We start from the raw sequence: 19,448 nt of genomic DNA, 5'->3' as shown, positions 1-19,448 counted from the left end.
GTTTCGGACATATCAGGGACAGATGTAAAAAAACATAGATTTTTACATACTGTCCCTGGTTTTACTGAGCCTGGCAACCCTGATGGGGGGGGCCCCCTAGTGGCATGGGGCAGTGCCCGAGTGACTCAATGGTCAGTCCGCCCCTGACCACAACACCACCATGCACACAGCACAACTGCGCCACACACAACAGCACCACGCACACACACATAGGCTTCTTATCACGATCAGAGGTAGAGTGTGTCAGACTGATACGTCGCACTCGCCACGTGCCCCTGCTGCCGTGCGTCGGTATGTTATCTTGCTGGATGTCATATGATGCCCAGTCAGGATAACAGAACCACTTCAGACGTTTTTTTGTGTAGCAAAAAATAAAACCCATCAGTTATGATTAAATATCACCAAAATAAATCTCTATTTGTGTGACAAATTATAAAAATGTCCTATGTGTACGGTGTTATATGACCGCGCAATTGTCATTCAAAGTGTATACAGGAAGAAGAAAACAAAAGGCGCCTCCAGGTTAAAACGTTAGTGAAGCTTTTATTACACTAATAACAGTGTAAACTTACATTATAAAATCTTGAAATCTGGTAAGGAGATAACTGGATCGGATGCTGAGGGGAGGAGGGTTAGAGGGACGTCTATCCGGGCTAGTTTGTGCTGGCTTTTTTCTCCGAGGACACTCCTATACCTGTCCGTTCTTTTGCTGTGAGACAGCTGGTCCGGAGGGGTAGTGGAAACGAGGCCCGGAGCACAGCGTAGGCCGCGGTGACGTCACCAAGTGCGACGACGTTTCGAAGCTGGCGCCGTCGGATGACTGAACGCTTCTTTCTCAAGCATAAGAAAGAAGCGCGTTCAGTCATCCGACGGCGCCAGCTTCGAAACGTCGTCGCACTTGGTGACGTCACCGCGGCCTACGCTGTGCTCCGGGCCTCGTTTCCACTACCCCTCCGGACCAGCTGTCTCACAGCAAAAGAACGGACAGGTATTGGAGTGTCCTCGGAGAAAAAAACCAGCACAAACTAGCCCGGATAGACGTCCCTCTAACCCTCCTCCGCATCCGATCCAGTTATCTCCTTACCGGATTTCAAGATTTTATAATGTAAGTTTACACTGTTATTTGTGTAATAAAAGCTTCACTAATGTTTTAACCTGGAGGCGCCTTTTGTTTTCTTCTTCCTGTATACATGTTTGGAGTCCCTGCTCTGGTCTCCCCTGCTTTGGAAGGCTTGCCCTAGGACAGCGTTTTTGGGACAATCAGCTCTACACAGAACAGTGTCTCTTCCCTCATGATCCACTGCATCACTAACTACTCCCAGGTTTTACTATTTATTTTTTATTTTTCATCTTCATTTTTAATTTTTGTTCTAATATATATATATTTTTTTTAAATCTTTTTTTGTAATAAGGATTCATCCCCTATCCAGCGGACTTTATTCTACCCCCGTGTCATCTATTTGCAGCGCCACAATTTTCTTTGTCATTCAAAGTGTGACAGCGCTGAAAAATGTCCTTGCCAGGAAGGGGATGACAGTGCCCGGTATTGAAGTGGCTAGTTAATGTATGGGGGGAAAAAAACACAAATACCCCATTTTTTGTAAAATATAAAAGATGTTATGCAGAGTCAATAGATATCCAGCAGCAGTACAAAGGTAAAAATCCTTCAGCCTTTAGAACCATTTTAAATTGCAAAGCAATACGTGTTTGAATTGCTTTTCAAAAGGTGTCCAACAGGTTGTGAGGTGGCAGTCATGACCAAAAATATTGCCCCCCCCACCCCCGGCATTTGACAGATAACACCGCACTTTACCCAATTGTTACGACAAATGTTTCGGCATTATATATATATATATATATATATATATATATATATATATATATATATATATATATATATATATATATATATAGCTTTTTTTCAGGGGGAACTTGGGGGAACTCGGTTCCACCACCTCTGGCTCAGACCCCTTGGTGCCTGCTCACCACAATCACTTGTAAACACAGAAGTCTGGTTTTGTGTTTACAAGTGACAGCTCTGCACTCTGTGTAACCCCATGAACTCTGCACCCTTTAAGACCCTCCTACTGTTTGTGAAATCTGACCGGGGTCGTGGTTGGGTTCCTGCAAGTATTTTCTGAGAAATAAAGCTGTGTATATATATATATTTCACTCCGCCCTCCCCAAGATACACCCTGAACATATATACAATGCCCTCAATATATATTTATACACCCTTACACATATACTTAACCCCATATATAAATTTAAATATATATTTTTTGGATAATTGTCATTTTATACAGCGACCAGAGCTATTAAAATGCACTGATTACTGTGTAAATTACACTGGCAGTGAAGGTTAACCCTATGGGGTGAAGAAGGGGTTAAGTGTGTCATAGGGAGTGATGGGCTAAAATTGACCGGACAGTGATCTACTGCTCCCTGTCATCGGGCAGAACATAAAATATACACAGGCATCTCCCCGTTCTGCAGCTCCTTGACACGCTCCCTAAAATGATCACGGGACACCGGCGGACATCGAGTCCACGGGTCCCGCGGGCACAGTGCTTGCGGCAGCAGCAGAACATGGGTGCGCGCCAGTGCCCCAAGGGAGAATGCCCTCCAATGTAGCCATAGAATACAGGAGGAGCCAGGAGCACTGCTGAGGGACTGCAGTACAGGAGGAGCAAATAACATCAATGAGGGATCCATGAAGAGGAGAATAGCACACTCTGTGCAAAACAAACTTCACAGAGGTGTTAAATATAACATGTTTCTTTACAAATAAATATCCCAATAAATACAAGAGCTTTACATATCCTCTGCTTTCTATTGAATGCACTTTGAGTAATAGACTTTGCAGTGTGTCTTGTATAGGAATGTGTATTTTCTTATAACACTGGGTTATATATAATGGACTACACTGAATATAACATACTGTACAGTAGGGATGAGCTTCGAGTCGAACTCATGTTCGACTCGAACATTGCCTGTTCGCCTATTTGGCGAACAACAAACAATTAGGGGTGTTCGCGGCAAATTCTAAAAGCCGCGGAACACCCTGTTTATGGGAGAAATCTAAAGTGTTAATTTTAAAGGCTAATATGCAATTTATTGTCCTAAAAAGTGTTTGGGGACCTGGGTCCTGTCCCAGGAAACATGTATCGATGCAAAAAAAAGTTTTAAAAACTGACGTTTTTTCAGGAGCAGTGAATTTAATAATGCTAAAAGTGAAACAATAAAAGTGTAATATTACTTTAAATTTCGTACCTAGGGGGGTGTAAAGTCAGCATGTGAAAGTGCATGTTTGCCGTTCATAGAACTGTCCCTGCACAAAGTGTCATTTCTGAAAGAAAAAAAGCCATTTAAAACCGGCATTGCGGCTCTAATGAATTGTCGGCTCTTTCAATTACAGAGATGATTCATTCATAAAGGGAAAAAAAATGTGTGGGGGTCCCCTAAATTAAATTACCAGGCCCTTCAGGTCTGGAATGGATATTAAGGGGAACCCCGCCGTAAAAAAAAAAAAAAAAATTACGTAGGGTTCCCCGCAAAGATCCATACCAGGCCCTTCAGGTCTGGTGTGGATTTTAAGGGGAACTCCACCCCAAATAAAAAAAAAATGGCGTGGAGTCCCCCTAAAAATCCACACCAGACCCTTATCCGAGCACGTTAACCTGGCCGGCCGCAGAAAAGAGGGGGGGACAGAGTGCGCCCCCCTCTCCTGAACCGCACCAGGCCACATGCCCTCAACATGGGGAGGATGTCCCCATGTTGATGGGGACAAGGGCCTCATCCCCACAACCCTTGCCCGGTGGTTGTGGGGGTCTGCGGGCGGGGGGCTTATCAGAATCTGGAAGACCCCTTTAACAAAGGGGACCCCCAGATCCTGGCCCCCCTATGTGAATTGGTAATGGGGTACACTGTACCTCTACATTTCACGAAGGAAGTGTAAATAGTTAAAAAAACAGACACCGTAGAAAAAAAATCCTTTAATAAAAAAATAAAAAATCCAGCGATGTGAATCCACTGTCTCCTATCCAGCGATGGATGATCTCTCCAGCGATGGATGATCAGCGGTCCGGTCCAGCGATGCAGAAGATCCATCCGTCCAGAGCGCAGCAGGGGAGCTCCACTCTCCGCTGGACACAGCCCAGCGGAATGACGTGCTGGAGCTGTGACAATACTTATATAGGGGAAGCGCCGGCCACCCGTCACCCCGTCCCCTCTGACGCACCCTCGTACGTCACTGGGAAAGACCCTGAAAGACAGGGCTTTCCCAGTGACGTACGAGGGTGCGTCAGAGGGGGCGGGGTCACGTGACGGGTGGCCGGCGCTTCCCCTATATAAGTAATGTCACAGCTCCAGCGCGTCATTCCGCTGGGCTGTGTCCCGCGGAGAGTGGAGCTCCCCTGCTGCGCACTGGACAGATGGATCTTCTGCATCGCTGGACCAGACCGCTGATCATCCATCGCTGGAGAGATCATCCGTCGCTGGATAGGAGACAGTGGATTCACATCGCTGGATTTTTTTCTACGGTGTCTGTTTTTTTTTTTTTAACTATTTACACTTCTTTTGTGAAATGGTAGAGGTAGTGTACCCCATTACCAATTCACATAGGGGGGGGGCAGGATGTGGGGGTCCCCTTTGTTAAAGGGGTCTTCCAGATTCTGATAAGCCCCCCGCCCGCAGACCCCCCACAACCACCGGGCAAGGGTTGTGGGGATGAGGCCCTTGTCCCCATCAACATGGGGACATCCTCCCCATATGAGGGCATGTGGCCTGGTGCGGTTCAGGAGAGGGGGGCTGCACTCTGTCCCACCTCTTTTCTGCGGCCGGCCAGGTTAACGTGTTTGGATAAGGGTCTGGTGTGGATTTTTAGGGGGACTCCACGCCATTTTTTTTTTAATTTGGGGGGGAGTTCCCCTTAAAATCCACACCAGACCTGAAGGGCCTGGTATGGATATTTGCGGGGAACCCTACGTATTTTATTTGTTATTTTTTTTACGGCGGGGTTCCCCTTAATATCCATTCCAGACCTGAAGGGCCTGGTAATTTAATTTGGGGGACCCCCACACATTTTTTTTTCCTTTTTATGAATGAATCATCTCTGTAATTGAAAGAGCGGACAATTCATTAGAGCCGCAAAGCCGGTTTTAAATGTTTTTTTTTCTTTCAGAAATGACTTTGTGCAGTGACAGTTCTATGTACTGGAAACATGCGCTTTTTCACATGCTGACTTTACACCCCCCCTAGGTACGAAATTTAAAGTAATATTACTCTTTTTTATTTCACTTTTAGCATTATTAAATTCACTGCTCCTGAAAAAATGGCCGTTTAAAAAAAAAAAAAAAATTGCATTGATACATGTTTCCTGGGACAGGACCCAGGTCCCCAAACACTTTTTAGGACAATAACTTGCATATTAGCCTTTAAAATGAACACTTTAGATTTCAAATGTTCGAGTCTCATAGACTTTAACGGGGTTCTAATGTTCACACGAACATTTGGTGTGTTCGCAAGTTCTGATGCGAACCGAACAGGGGGGTATTCGGCTCATCCTTACTGTACAGTAATTGTTTTTATGATGTGAGTAACCTAAACGCTTATTCCACAGCTGGCAAAGACTTTTTCTTAGATCAATGTCATAACCTTTATTGTTCTCTCACAGGCTTTGCATTTATCTCTTGCCTAGCAGTTTCCAGTCTTTACGGATACCCAAACAGTGAGTATTTAGCATATCTTGGTGGAGTATTTATTTATCTGAGCTCACAGTCTTAACATTATATTGTTCCCTCACAGGCTTCGCATTGATACCATCCTTTGCCTAGCAGTGCCTGGTTTATCAGAACTTCTAGACGGTAAGTATTGTCTATATTTTGTTGTATTTGAGCTCACACTCTTCAACATTTATAGGTATGGAGAAGTCGCAAGACCTTTTCAACTTCATCTCAGCGGGAGAATACCCATCTGGATATAGCAAATCCCAGAAGTATCGCCTTAAGAAGTACGCCTCCAAATGTACAATAAAAGGTTATCACAAAATACCATCAACTTAATTCTGGAACATAGCTTTTTCATGAATGTAGCTGTTAATTGTTCCCTTTCATTACAGGAGACGAGGTCTACTTTGAGGGGAAAATGTTGGTCAGATCCAGGGAAGAAGCAAGGAGGATCTTCGGAGAATTCCATTCGACTCCTATTGGCGGGCACTCAGGAATTTTAAAAACCAGGATTACCATGTCGTCAAGATTCATCTGGAAAGGCATGAGCAAGGATATTGAGCGTTGGGTACACACTCATTTTTTAAATCTTTTTTCTACTATAATTTTTTTATGAAAGCGTTACACGTGTTTACCAACTGTTTTTTTTGTTTTTTTACAGATCCAGGAATGTCACCAGTGTCAGGTTGGAAAGCCTTTGGCAGCTCCAAATGCATTGGAGTGTATTAAGGTAAATATATTCTGTGTTATGTATGTATGTGTCTGTATAAAATACATTTAATCCTAAGTCTTTCATCACAGGTGTCTGCTGTCTGGGAGCTGGTCGGCATTGACCTTACAGGCCCTTTACCCAAAACACCAGATGGGTATCGATATATTCTGACTGCCACAGATTCTTTTTCTAAGTGGGTTGAGGCTTATCCTCTGAAATCGAAATCGGCTGTTGAGGTGGGTCAGCGTCTTTGCTCCCTTTATATATCGACATGGCTGTCCCCAACAAATTCTTTCTGACCAGGGCAGAGAATTTGTTAATCAAGTATGTGTAATTTCAAATGTATTATCTTTGCTTTTTTTTTTTATTGCTACTTTCTAAAAAATTAATAAAAATTCTGGTGTGTTTTATTTTATTTTTTTTATTTTATTTTTTTTAGCTCAACGACAGGATGTGCTGCCTTCTAAGGATTAAAAGGAGTGTGACAGCAGCCTATCATCCACAGACAAACGGGCTGGATGAAAAAACTAATGATAACATCAAGCGGTAAGTTGCATTCCATTTTTACAATTGACACTTTGGGCCACAGCTTTAACTGAAGTTATAATCTTGCATTGATGGACTTGTTTGTTGTAGTTGACCAATGCCACATTATTTGCAAAAGTGTTATAAATGTGTGAATCTTGTTTTGTTTGTTCATTCTAGAGCTCTAAGGAAACTCGTCAATGACCAGCAATCGAATTGGGATGTATATTTGGACGCCACTTTTTTCTTTACGATCCAAAATCCAATGCACCACAAAGCATTCTCCCTTTCTTCTGATGTATGGGAGGGAGGCGGTTTTCCCCTCTGAAGTTTCTGGTGACCTGCCTGTGAGTTAGTGGGAATGCTTTAATAAGCATTCCCAGTATTGATATTCATTTTTTATTCTTATTCCGTACGTTTTTTGGGTCTGCGTAACTTCTACTTCTTCATACTTTCAGCTATTGAGACCATTCATTCAACTTTTAAAATGTTCATCTCGTTCAGCTAACGTGGGGACTTCAAGTTTTTTTGTACTATTTATACTTTTTAAAATAAGCTTTTAGACACTTTTTTTTTTTTTAACATTGAAGTCAATGAGAACATCCTTTTTCCTGCTTAAAATCTCACGTGCTGCCAAAAGTTTCAGCTCCTTCATACTTTCACTTAGACAACAAACTTTAAAACGGTCACAAAATATTCAGCTATCCGGCTATGACTTTTCAGATTGATATCTTTTATAGTTATCAACATAAATTTCATATCGATGCGTTCACAGGGGCCGTGTCTTTCAAACAGTGAAGTCGCTGTATCGATCGCATGTACGGTTGTGGATTTAAGGTTTGTTTGAAGGCTTATTTCATGTATTAGGTGTGTCAATTAAAAGTGTTTGTAACGGTATTTCTTTCCCTAAATAGCTTTCTTTACCTCAGTGCAATATTCCTCCTCACTAACCGGGGGGGGGGGGAAACCTCTTGAGGGGGGAGGGGCAACCAGGAAGTCAGGACACTCTACTTTGCAAATGGAGAAAGGAGCTGTGTGTCCTAAAGATAGTATAGTGGTTATGGTGAATGGCTTTGGTGCGGGCTCAGCTATTCAGCATTCCCACGCATTTTCCTCAGGAAATGCATTTCCTAGTTATAATACATGTTTTATATAGTACCAACAGTTTCCGCTTATCAAAATAAATCTGTATTTATAATAATTTCAGTCTTCTACTAATAAATATTTGTACTTGCAAAACATTTTGACTGCCAATGTCTGTTTTATTTATTGAGATAGCATATCAAACATTTTTTGTCTTATAACTTGTCTGTCCTTTCAGCTGTCCAATATTATTATGCCTAATGAAGGGAGCTATGACACATTTGTGGCGGAAAAGAGCATCCATGGACAAGGTTGAAGAAGCTGTGATGCAAAACATTGAAAAGGCACAAGAGAAACAGAAGTCGGCGCATGAAAATAAAGTTTTGAAGAAAAACAAGGGTTTATCCTACAAACTTGGTGATGAGGTTCTCTTATATAATGGAAGAAAACGTGGAAGAAAAGGAGGAAGGATGGCGTTCGATTATTCAGGCCCTTACATTATTCGTGAGGTGTGGCAAGGTCGTTGGATTAGCAACTTTACAGGGGGTTGCTTTAAATAAAAACACTAGTATTGACCATTTAAAGCCATATCAAAGAGCTATTGGCATGTCTCCCGAAGAGAACCTCTGCAGTGCCTTGTCTACTAACGATATCCCTATTGAGGTACAAGCAAATTGACTATTTTAAAAACTTCCGTACAGCTACTTTGCCTGTGATTTGCCTTGTTGCCTTTTTCTGAGTGTTCTTTCTTCATGTACTAAATGACTTCTATTCTTTACAAATGTTATAACTGTAAATAACTTACAATTTTTCATTTTGAAGCTTTCACCAGAACCATGCCTAAATGTCCTGCAAACCATAGACAGAGGTAGCAGTCACTGGGTTCTTGGTTGGCTATTATGACCCTGTTGGTCATTTTGGCCTTGTTAAAAGTGTTTGGCATGGCCTTTATATTTGGCCATGCCCTGTTGGTATGGCCTTTATTTTTTACCCAGTTTTTTTTATTTGACCATGCCCTGTTGGTATGGCCTTTTATATTTGGCTATGTCCTGTTGGTATGGCCTTTTTTATTTTTTTTAATCAGTTTTGTTATTTGGCCATGCCCTGTTGGTATGCCCATTTTAATATGGCGGCTGCTCTGGTCAGCTCTTGTTTTCAATATTATAATGACTAAACTCTACAGATTGAGGCCTTATCGGCCATAGGTATGATTCAGATACATACATATTGTGTGTGTGTGTGTGTGTGTGTGTGTGTGTGTGTGTGTGTGTGTGTCTAGGTAAGTATATGTACCACACAAGTCTGAAATAAAAAAATAAAAAAATAACAGGTCATTGTATACCTAATTTAAACTTGCCAACTTAAAAGTCTAACTCTCATGTGGGCATCTATTATGGCATATTGTCATTAAAACTTTAGAAATACTTTGAATTTGTAGATGAGGCATACTCAACCTGTATTAGTTTTGGCTCCAAAGTATTCAAATTACATTTTCTTCAGTCATGCCGGCCATACACAGTTAGAATATCAAAAGAATTTTCTTTTCAAAATGGTATATAAGAATTTTCGTATGAATTTAGCAATGTTAGTGGGCTGCAGCAACAAACAATTTTAGTGCGCAATCAAATTTGATGAATCGGACATGATGGAAATTTTTTAAAAAACAACTGTTTTATAATCAATCATGGGAGAATCGTTCGAGAAATGTAATTGATAAAAAAAAGGACATAATAAAATTCCTGTAGAGAAAATAAAATTCCCAGCCACGAAAATTATTTTCTGTAGTTACATGAAGGCTTGGTTGGCTGAATTTCAAAAATCAATGGTGGCATCATTGGATCACAAAAAAAAGCAAACTTTCTGATTTTTGAAAAGAACATTTGTTCCAAATTGTACTGTGTATGGCCTGCTTAAACTTGTATCAACCTCCTTTTTTTTAACAGTTAAAATGTTATGGGCTGCCGAAGATGATGGCTCGGTGCAAGCAGTTGTAGGACCATACAAGCTGCATGTGTCCTCTTTCCATAGGCTGCGTGGGATAGGGTGGCTAAGTGATGAGGTAATAGATTTCACTGTTTAAAAAGCAAACCTGTAACATTATTTTCCAAATATACATCTTTTTAAAATTTGGACATATATTTTTTCCTAATAAGGGTGATTGATGCCTACCTTCATCATCGTATTGCAAAGCATCAGGCAAGACTTAAAGCGGGAGTTCACCCATTTAAAAAAAAAAAAAAAATCTCCCCTTAGCTTCCTGCTCGTTCGGTCTAGGGGAATCGGCTATTTATATTAAAATATGAGCAGTACTTACCCGTTTTCGAGCTGCATCTTCTTCCGTCGCTTCCGGGTATGGGTCTTCGGGAGCGGGCGTTCCTTCTTGATTGACATTCTTCCGAGAGGCTTCCGACGGTCGCATCCATCGCGTCACTCGTAGCCGAAAGAAGCCGAACGTCGGTGCGGCTCTATACTGCGCCTGCGCACCGACGTTCGGCTTCTTTCGGAAAATCGTGACGCGATGGATGCGACCGTCGGAAGCCTCTCGGAAACCTGTCAATCAAGAAGGAACGCCCATTCCCGAAGCCCATACCCGGAAGCGACGGAGAGGATGCGTCTCGTAAACGGGTAAGTACTGCACATATTTTAAAATAAATAGCCGATTCCCCTAGTAATAACGAGCAGGAATCTAAGGGGGAAAAGTGCCCTTTAAGGGTGAACCCCCGCTTTAATAATGTGTATGAAAGTGTTTATCAATTTTTTGCATTATTGTGTTTGCATAACTTTTTATCTTCCAACAGAAACCTGTTCACCAGCTCTCTGCAGTGATCGCTACATCACTGTTTACAGGAGAATTACATAAACTTGGAAAGGATGGTCAATTTTTACACCTATAATTATCAATTGATTAGTGGGTACGAATAAGAATATAAAAAAATATATATATATATATATATATATATATATATATATATATATATATATATATATATATATATATATATATATATATATATATATATATATATATATATATATATATACAAAAAAATTGCTAAATTTCTTAACTTTGCTTTACACCTATTCCACAGCTGCCGTTTTCATTAAAAGATGTTTGGATCTGCCCAGTTAACCTTCACAAACACTGGATTTTAGTGGTATTTATTCTATAAAATTCGATGTAGCTTTCTTTACTTTTGTGCACCTTCTTCTTTTTTTTGTTTTTTTAATACTGCTGATTATATCCGTCTATGCCTCTGATTACACAAGCCGCAACACTTCAGATAACAATAGGAAGTTTGAAGATATGTTAAGTAATACATTTTCCAAGGCAGATCTTAAAGGGTTTGTAAAAAAATTTTTTATCTTAATAGCTTCCATTACCTTAATGCAGTGCTGTTTTCATGTCCTCATTGTTAGTTTTTGCTCTCAAGTTGCTGTAATTCTTCTCTGATCTCCACACTTTCTGGTTGTCTGTTTGCTGATGACCACAGTACTGGGAGCTTTCTCTCTGTGGTCACTAATCAAGGAGGTGTGACTACTGTGTCTAAAACCCCACAGCACCAATCGGTTTCATTTTCCAAAACATCACTGTCCTGTATTGGCTCTGTGCCTCTGTACAGCACAGGCAGAAAACATGCAAAAACTAAACTAGAAACTGCAGGTACATTATATGATTGATTTTTTTTATCTATTTTCAAAAGGAATCGGTTAACTATTATCTCTATACCCTGTAAACAGTCATTTCATTTCAGCAAAAACATTTTTTTCCTTTACAACTCCTTTAACAAAAATTTTAAACTTCATTAGAAATCTGAAGGTTTGACTTGTCTAATTTGGTCATTTGTAAATTATAAATATGAACACCATCTAAGTTGTGTTATCTCTAAAAAATTTTTTTTTAGATGGTCATGGTGTCAGAGCAGGTCCTTGTGGTGATTGACCCAATGGGATTAAACTTCCTATTCGATATTGCAGAACAACTGGGGGTAAATGTGCTTCTTAAAGAAAATGGCCATGATACATATGTGCACAAGTTTCTGATTACATGTGTCATTATTTTAAACCATAACTAGTCTGTTCTTGAACAAGAATTCGCGTGAAGCCCAATGGAAGACCTGGATCATGGAACACAACAACCAGCAGGATTCCCATAACTGTGGTGTCCTAATCTTGCTGGTAAACTTTTTTTTATTTTCTTGTTTCAGACAATGATACTGTTGTGTGCAGGGCTGTGGAGTCGGTAGATAAATGTTCCGACAATCTAAATTTAGTAGGAGTCGGTGCATTGTTTGCCAACTCCAGGTACCCAAAATGTCCTCCGACTTCACAGCCCTGGTTGTGGTGTGTCCAACTTTTTTTTTTTTTTTTAAGTGATAAAAAGTACCTTTTCAGCGATGAATGAATGCATTTTAACTGTCCTTAGTAAATTATGATTGAAAGCCTTGGGCTGTTATTCAAAAAAGGCAAATATATAACAAAAGATGTGTTTTTCCATATTGCCTATATAACAAAAGATGTGTTTTTCCATATTGCCACCCTGTCTGGCTTTTCATTCATGTAAAATACTGTTACAAATGATAAATGTGATGTTTTTACAGTTTGCCAAGGAGTTCCTTAGGACCAGGACCATCAATACTGTGAAGACCACTTCTGAAGCAATGACGGATGCTAGACTGGACATAGCTTGTGCCCTATTGCAGTATACAGATCTGTGATATAATGCATAGCATGAAACATGTGTGAATCAAATTTTACACTTACACTTTGAAAGCTGGAAACATGTTTATCAGTACAAAAACGGTTCTTGTACAAATTTACGTTGCAGTTAAATGTAATATGCTGTGTGTGCTTTAATGTTTTTACTCTATTTTAGGTGAGTCAGAGGGTTCATGGATGTGCTTTGGGATCGTTGCTGTGTTTTCCCGATGGGGGTGAAACCCCCCCCCCCCCGCTGCAGTTACTGTGCCTTGCCGGGTTGAAAAAGACTCCCTCGGGGCTCGGAGGGAGCAGCCGGATCCCCTAACTGCAATAGTTTGTTGCCGCAGGGGACATGATTGAGATCCTGCGTTACTTTGGCTGGATATTGGCGGGGGCAGCAGAGGTACATTCAGCGACGTTTATGTTTGGTCGCAGGAGGAGTTCAGACTAAACTTTTTGGATGCTTAACACATCCACTGCGGCGGATCTGCGCTTTGCTCAGAGGAAAATCGCTCTCAAGAGACTACCTGTTTATGTTGAAACATGTATATCACTGAAATTAAGTCTTGTGCCTCCAGTCAGTTAGTGGCTGAACGTATTTTATTTTGTTGGTTATGTTTGGGTAGCAGATGCCCTCACCAGGTTGGGGGGGGTGATGGGCTGGGAGGGAGGGACTGTTTTTGGCAGGGTCACCGTTGTGACTCTAACAGGTTAAGACAACGTTTAATGCACTATTAGAGTTGTGATAAGACTTTGACTACTAGATTTTAAACAGGATATGGTCTGTGTGTGAGTGAGTGTGTCTGTGTGAGTGAGTGTGTCTGTGTGAGTGAGTGTGTCTGTGTGAGTGAGTGTGTCTGTGTGAGTGAGTGTGTCTGTGTGAGTGAGTGTGTCTGTGTGAGTGAGTGTGTCTGTGTGAGTGAGTGTGTCTGTGTGAGTGAGTGTGTCTGTGTGAGTGAGTGTGTCTGTGTGAGTGAGTGTGTCTGTGTGAGTGAGTGTGTCTGTGTGAGTGAGTGTGTCTGTGTGAGTGAGTGTGTCTGTGTGAGTGAGTGTGTCTGTGTGAGTGAGTGTGTCTGTGTGAGTGAGTGTGTCTGTGTGAGTGAGTGTGTCTGTGTGAGTGAGTGTGTCTGTGTGAGCCTGTATCAGCAGACACATGACATCCACCTCCCCATAGAAATGAATGGTTGGGCCAATTGGACCTGCCGGAAAAAGGACAGGCGAATATGATCCTGTGAAAGGGCACTAAACTATAATCGCTCACTAGAAATTTGTAAGTGAGATCAGACAAGACTGTATGTATATCTGCCTGCTTACTGTTACTTACTTTTGACTGTAAAATGCAAAAATAAAGAAAATGTTGTAGCGTTCCTGCCTGTGATAAATAAAAATAAAGTACTCCAATACATACTGTCTGAAGGTTGTCCATCTAGAAGAGGGGTACCCAAAGAATGGGCGAGTTTACTATACTTCTGACTTTAGGGGGCCTGGGCTTTGGCTAGTGCAGTGTTTCTCAATTCCAGTCCTCAGGCCCCCCCCAACAGGTCAGGTTTTCAGGATTTCCATTATTTTGCACAGGTGATTTGATCAGTTTCACTGCCTTAGTAATCGCCACAGCCTTTTCATCTGAGGGAAATCCTGAAAACCTGACCTGTTGGGGGGGAGGGGGGCCTGAGGACTGGAATTGAGAAACACTGGGCTAGTGGGAGTAGAAAATGTCCTGGTGTCTAGTTGGAGTAAAGAATGGTCCATCACTGGTGTACCTGGGAGGAATAGTGCCCCATATTTTGTTGTAATCAAATCTAATTAGGCCTCCATTATTGGTGTCGGTGAATGGAATAGTGCCCCAAAGAGGCCGATCAAGAACTGACAAAGGTAAAAATGTGTTCAAGATAGAAACCACTCCATATCCTTAGCCTGCTTCGGTGTCAATGGTGGAGAGACAAACTATGGTGATGTCATGAAACCGAAAAGAATTTATACTTATAATTTTACATCTTAACAGCCCCTCCTCTCGAAAGCAAAGCAACATTTGCTCAGACTTGCATTGTTGTTCAACCACACAAAATGCATCTGCCACAAATATGCGTACACAGCAACCTAACCGGGTCTTGTACTGTGAATTTGGATTTTGAATTTTTTTTCTTAAACTCTGCTAGAGGTGCGCAGCCAACATTCGTTAAGTCTCCTCCCAACACTATTTTACAGAAGACCAGCTATCGTGAGGAAGAAACAAGATGCGGAACCCAGATTGGGCTCTTGGAGATCGGCTCTCCTATACTCACGTCTGTCAGACGCGATTGAGGAAGAGCCATCAACGGCTCTTCCTGTTTACATCGTGATTGGACACGGCTGATCACGTGGTAAAGAGTCTCCGCCGGAGGCTCTTTACCGAGATCGGAGATGCAGGGTGTCAGACTGACACTCCGCATCACCGATCGCTGCGCGCCCCCACGGGCGTGTGCGGCATGAAATCCTGCAGGACGTCCATTGACGTCCATTCAGGATTTCTGAACCACTTCCCGGAACGTAAATCGACCATAGGCCGGGCGGGAAGTGGTTAAGGTTAAGATAAAGAGGGGGGAAAATGCACTGGTCTGCATCAAAAATGCACCAAAAAAACATACCTCCCAACTTTTTAAGATGCATAGGACACACCCCATTGCCACACCCCCTTAAAGGCGAACTGTACAAAAAACAAGATTGGTTAAACCCACAAGTCCTTTTTTTTAAAGCGGTGGTTCACCCTCCTTAACAGTCTAGCATTAAATTCGGCATAGTAGCGCGAGCTACAGTATGCCTGTCTGTATTTTTTTTATCCCCGTACTCACTGTGCAATTGTATATTGAAGATTCCGACTCCCGCGGGGAATGGGCGTGCCTATGGAGAGGGAGGATGATTGACAGCTGGCACGTCATGCTCCCCGAAGACAGCCGGAGTAGGTCTCGGCTCTTCACGGCGCCTGCGCACAGGCGCCGTGAAGAGCCAAGCTTATTTCGGCTATTTCCGGAGAAGCGTGACGTGCCAGGGCCGGCCGTCAATCACCTTCCCTCTCCATAGGCACGCCCATTCCCCGCGGGAGTCGGAATCTTCAATATACAATTGCACAGTGAGTACGGGGATAAAAAAATAGACAGGCATACTGTAGCTCGCGCTACTATGCCGAATTTAATGCGAGAGGGAAAAAATATATATATTTTTTTATATAGGGTGAACCCCCGCTTTAACCACTACTATTCATTTATATTGGCTTTTGGAATTTACAAATGCAGCAATTTAGAAATCAGATGAAAGGTTTAATGCTGGAAAACACTTTTTGATGGATAAAAAGTGCATTTTATATACAGATATTTAGATCCGATTAAAATGAGGGACAAATGAGGAGGAATGTGGGGCAGAGGGACAGTGTTCCAAATCAGGGACAGTCTCTCGAAATCAGGGACAGTTGGGAGCTATGAATACGCACTGGAACGCATCTAAAACAGGTCAAAAGCGTGCATGCAGAAAAGCACCTGGAACGCATCCAGACAGCGTTTCTATGGTGTGAACGGTCCCTACTTGTATATGGATTGTTTTGCGTAAGAGTTAGAATGTCTACAAGGTAACTATGCTATGTAGACTGGAATTTTTATTTATTAACCACTTCCTGCTGGCCCTACGACTTTGTATGGCCGCAGTGTGGATGCCAATTGCCGGGAGGCCATCTATATCCGGCCTCCAGCCACTGGGGGGCGCGCTTGCCCCCCCCGCATTACTGAGATGCCGATGCGCGTGCCTGGAGTCCGTGATGTCGGCCAGGCACCCGCGATTGGCGGTTACACAGACAAGGACGTGGATCTCTGTGTGTAAACAAACAGATCTACGTCCTGTCAGGGAGAGAGGAGACCGATCTGTGTCCCTTGTACATAGGGGACACAGATCGGTCACCTCCCCAGTCACCCCCCTCCCCCCACAGTTAGAAACACTATGCAGGGTACACATTTAACCCCTTCCTCACCCCCTAGGGTTAACCCCTTCCCTGCCCGTCATTTATACAGTAATTGGTGCATATTTATAGCACTGATCGCAGTATAAATGTGAATGGTGCCAAAAATGTGTCAAAAGTGTCCGATGTGTCCGCCATAATTTCGCAGTTCCAATAGAAATTGCAGATCGCTGCCATTACTAGTAAATGTAAAAAATAAATTACCTGTCCCCTATTTTGTAGGTGCTATAACTTTTGCGCAAACAAATCGCTTTTTGCGATTTTTTTTTTTTTTTTTTTTTTTTTACCAAAAATATGTAGAAGAATACATTTCGGCCTAGACTGAGAAAAAAAGTTTTTTCTTTCTTTTTTCAAAATTGGGCTTCTTATTATAGCAACAAGTAAAACATATTGATTTTTTTTTTCTAAATTGTCACTTTTTTTAGCGCAAAAAATAACAACCGCAGAGGTGATTAAATACCACCAAACGAAAGCTCTACTTATGGGGGGGAAAAAAGGACGTCAATTTTGTTTGGGAGCCACGTCGCATGACTGCGCAATTGTCAGTTAAACCGACGCAGTGCCGGAAGCTGAAATTTCACCTGGGCAGGAGGGGGGGTATATGTGCCCAGTAAGCAAGTGGTTAATTTTTTTATACTAACAGCAGCATAGAGGGGGAGGGAGCCTGTGGGAGGGTCGGGTAAGAGAAAGGCGTTTGCCATAAATGAGCATTTAACCCTTGCAAAGCTGGGGCAGCCCCGCTGTCATGGAGGATTTTCACCTTCCCCGGAGTTGATGCAGCGCTGCGCCTCCACACCGAGGCATGCATGTCATAATGTGAATGAGCCCCAACACTGCACAAAGCTACATATAATGGTACAGCAGGCACTTCCCCCCCATTGAAGAACACGTCTCCATGACTGGAGATTGTTATGGTGAATGTGATGGATGATTGGTACTTTATAACTCCCCCCTTTGTTGTGTGTCGGTGTGTAGTGATCTATATAAAGTTGTGCACATAATATAAAGGTTGGTTGGTTCTCTGTGTTATGGAGGATGGCAGATCCCAGGTGAGAAGGGTCCCCGCTTTGTGTACACACAATGTCATTCACATCTCCCTCCACACAGGAGTCTCCCTCCACGACAACATCCCCCACCCATCCACATGGAACTGTCACACAACTGGCCCGCCCATTGCCACCCGCGCTCCAATCGGCGCTGAGCATCCTCAAAGCTCACTACTACTCTGGATGTGACGAGCCAATGGCTGCACAGTTCTGGAGGAGGTCACCCAATCAGAGTGAGGCGCTGTCCCCGGGCTCGCCCAGCTGTGCCCGGCTCCCTCATGCGGTGCTCGGTGGGCTCCCAGTTGCACACACCGGAGTGTCTGTCAGTGTGTGTGTGTCTGTCCGCGGCATGCAGCCGCCCCGGAGCCCCTTCTACTGAGCGCCCCACACAGCCCGCCACTACCCGGCTCTTCCCGGAGCCTCCTGCTGCTCTTTGCCCTCCTTCTCTACAAGAACCCTCTGGGGATGGAAGTTACGGGGCACTGAGTGCCATGGCAGAGGGACTGGACGGAGGTTGTGATCTGTGCCCGGAACATGGCCGGGGCAGGGAACGGAGGAGCGGGGTCACCGAGCTCAGCCTTATGGAAGCTGCCAAGGCGGCACCCCGGAGGAGCAGCATCATCAAGGTGAGTGTATGGGGGGGACCGGGAGGCACTACTATGTGGGGACCGGGCCACTGCTAGGGGGGGACCCCCCAATCACTTCTCCGGACTTCTCTACACAACAATGGGGGGACACACCAAGACAACGGCCAACACCCCAAATACACTACATAGGAGATCACACCGATACATAGAACTATAAACACCAATGTATGACACCAACACATAGATCTACACAACTATATACCCCAATGTATGACACCAGTACATCTACACAACTATATACACCAATGTATGACACCAACACATAGATCTACACAACTATATACACCAATGTATGACACACCACATAGATCTACACAACTATATACACCAATGTATGACACCAACACATCTACACAACTATATACACCAATGTATGACACCAGTACATAGATCTACACAACTATACACACCAATGTATGACACCAACACATAGATCTACACAACTATATACACCAATGTATGACACCAGTACATAGATCTACACCAATGTATGACACCAACACATAGATCTACACAACTAGGTATATACACCAATGTATGACACCACTAGACTGACACACCTTTATAGACCTCAGTGTACAGACCTGACACCTATACTGTACATAGACCAACACCACTATACAGACATCAATGTATGACACCAATACATAGAGCTACACAACTATATACACCAATGTAAGACACCACTAGACTGATACCAATGCAAGGACCAACACAACTATATAGACATCAGTGTATGGACCAACACCTCTAGACTGACCCCCCATTGTAATGACACCTCTAGACTGACCCCCCATTGTAATGACACCTCTAGACTGACCCCCCCCAATGTAACGACACCTCTAGACTGACCCCCCCCCCCCCCAATGTAACGACACCTCTAGACTGACCCACCAATGTATGACACCTCTACTGACCCCAATGTATGGCTAAACACCACTACACCGAACACAGGGATGACACCAATACATATATCATATCTATACCACTATACTGACATCAATACGTAGACCAACACCCCTATGCTGA

At 42.9% G+C, this 19,448-nt stretch overlaps 1 protein-coding gene across 1 annotated transcript in view; it reads left to right on the top strand.

Moving 5' to 3' along the window:
• The first annotated feature begins 18,016 nt into the window (after window positions 1-18,016).
• PLCL1 (phospholipase C like 1 (inactive)) overlaps window positions 18,017-19,448 on the top strand; it is a 383,028-nt gene continuing 381,596 nt past the window's right edge. Inside the window, exon 1 of the mRNA XM_040357402.1 lies at window positions 18,017-18,398. Coding sequence (XP_040213336.1) covers window positions 18,051-18,398 — 348 coding nt within the window. The 5' untranslated portion in view covers window positions 18,017-18,050. The remainder of the gene's footprint in view (window positions 18,399-19,448) is intronic.

Source organism: Rana temporaria, chromosome 6 (genome assembly GCF_905171775.1).
Source record: "Rana temporaria chromosome 6, aRanTem1.1, whole genome shotgun sequence".
In the NCBI taxonomy this organism is placed as follows: Eukaryota; Metazoa; Chordata; class Amphibia; order Anura; family Ranidae; genus Rana; species Rana temporaria.
The sequence above is the reverse complement of the archived record's forward strand: the minus strand, read 5'-3'. Positions and strand labels throughout refer to the sequence as shown.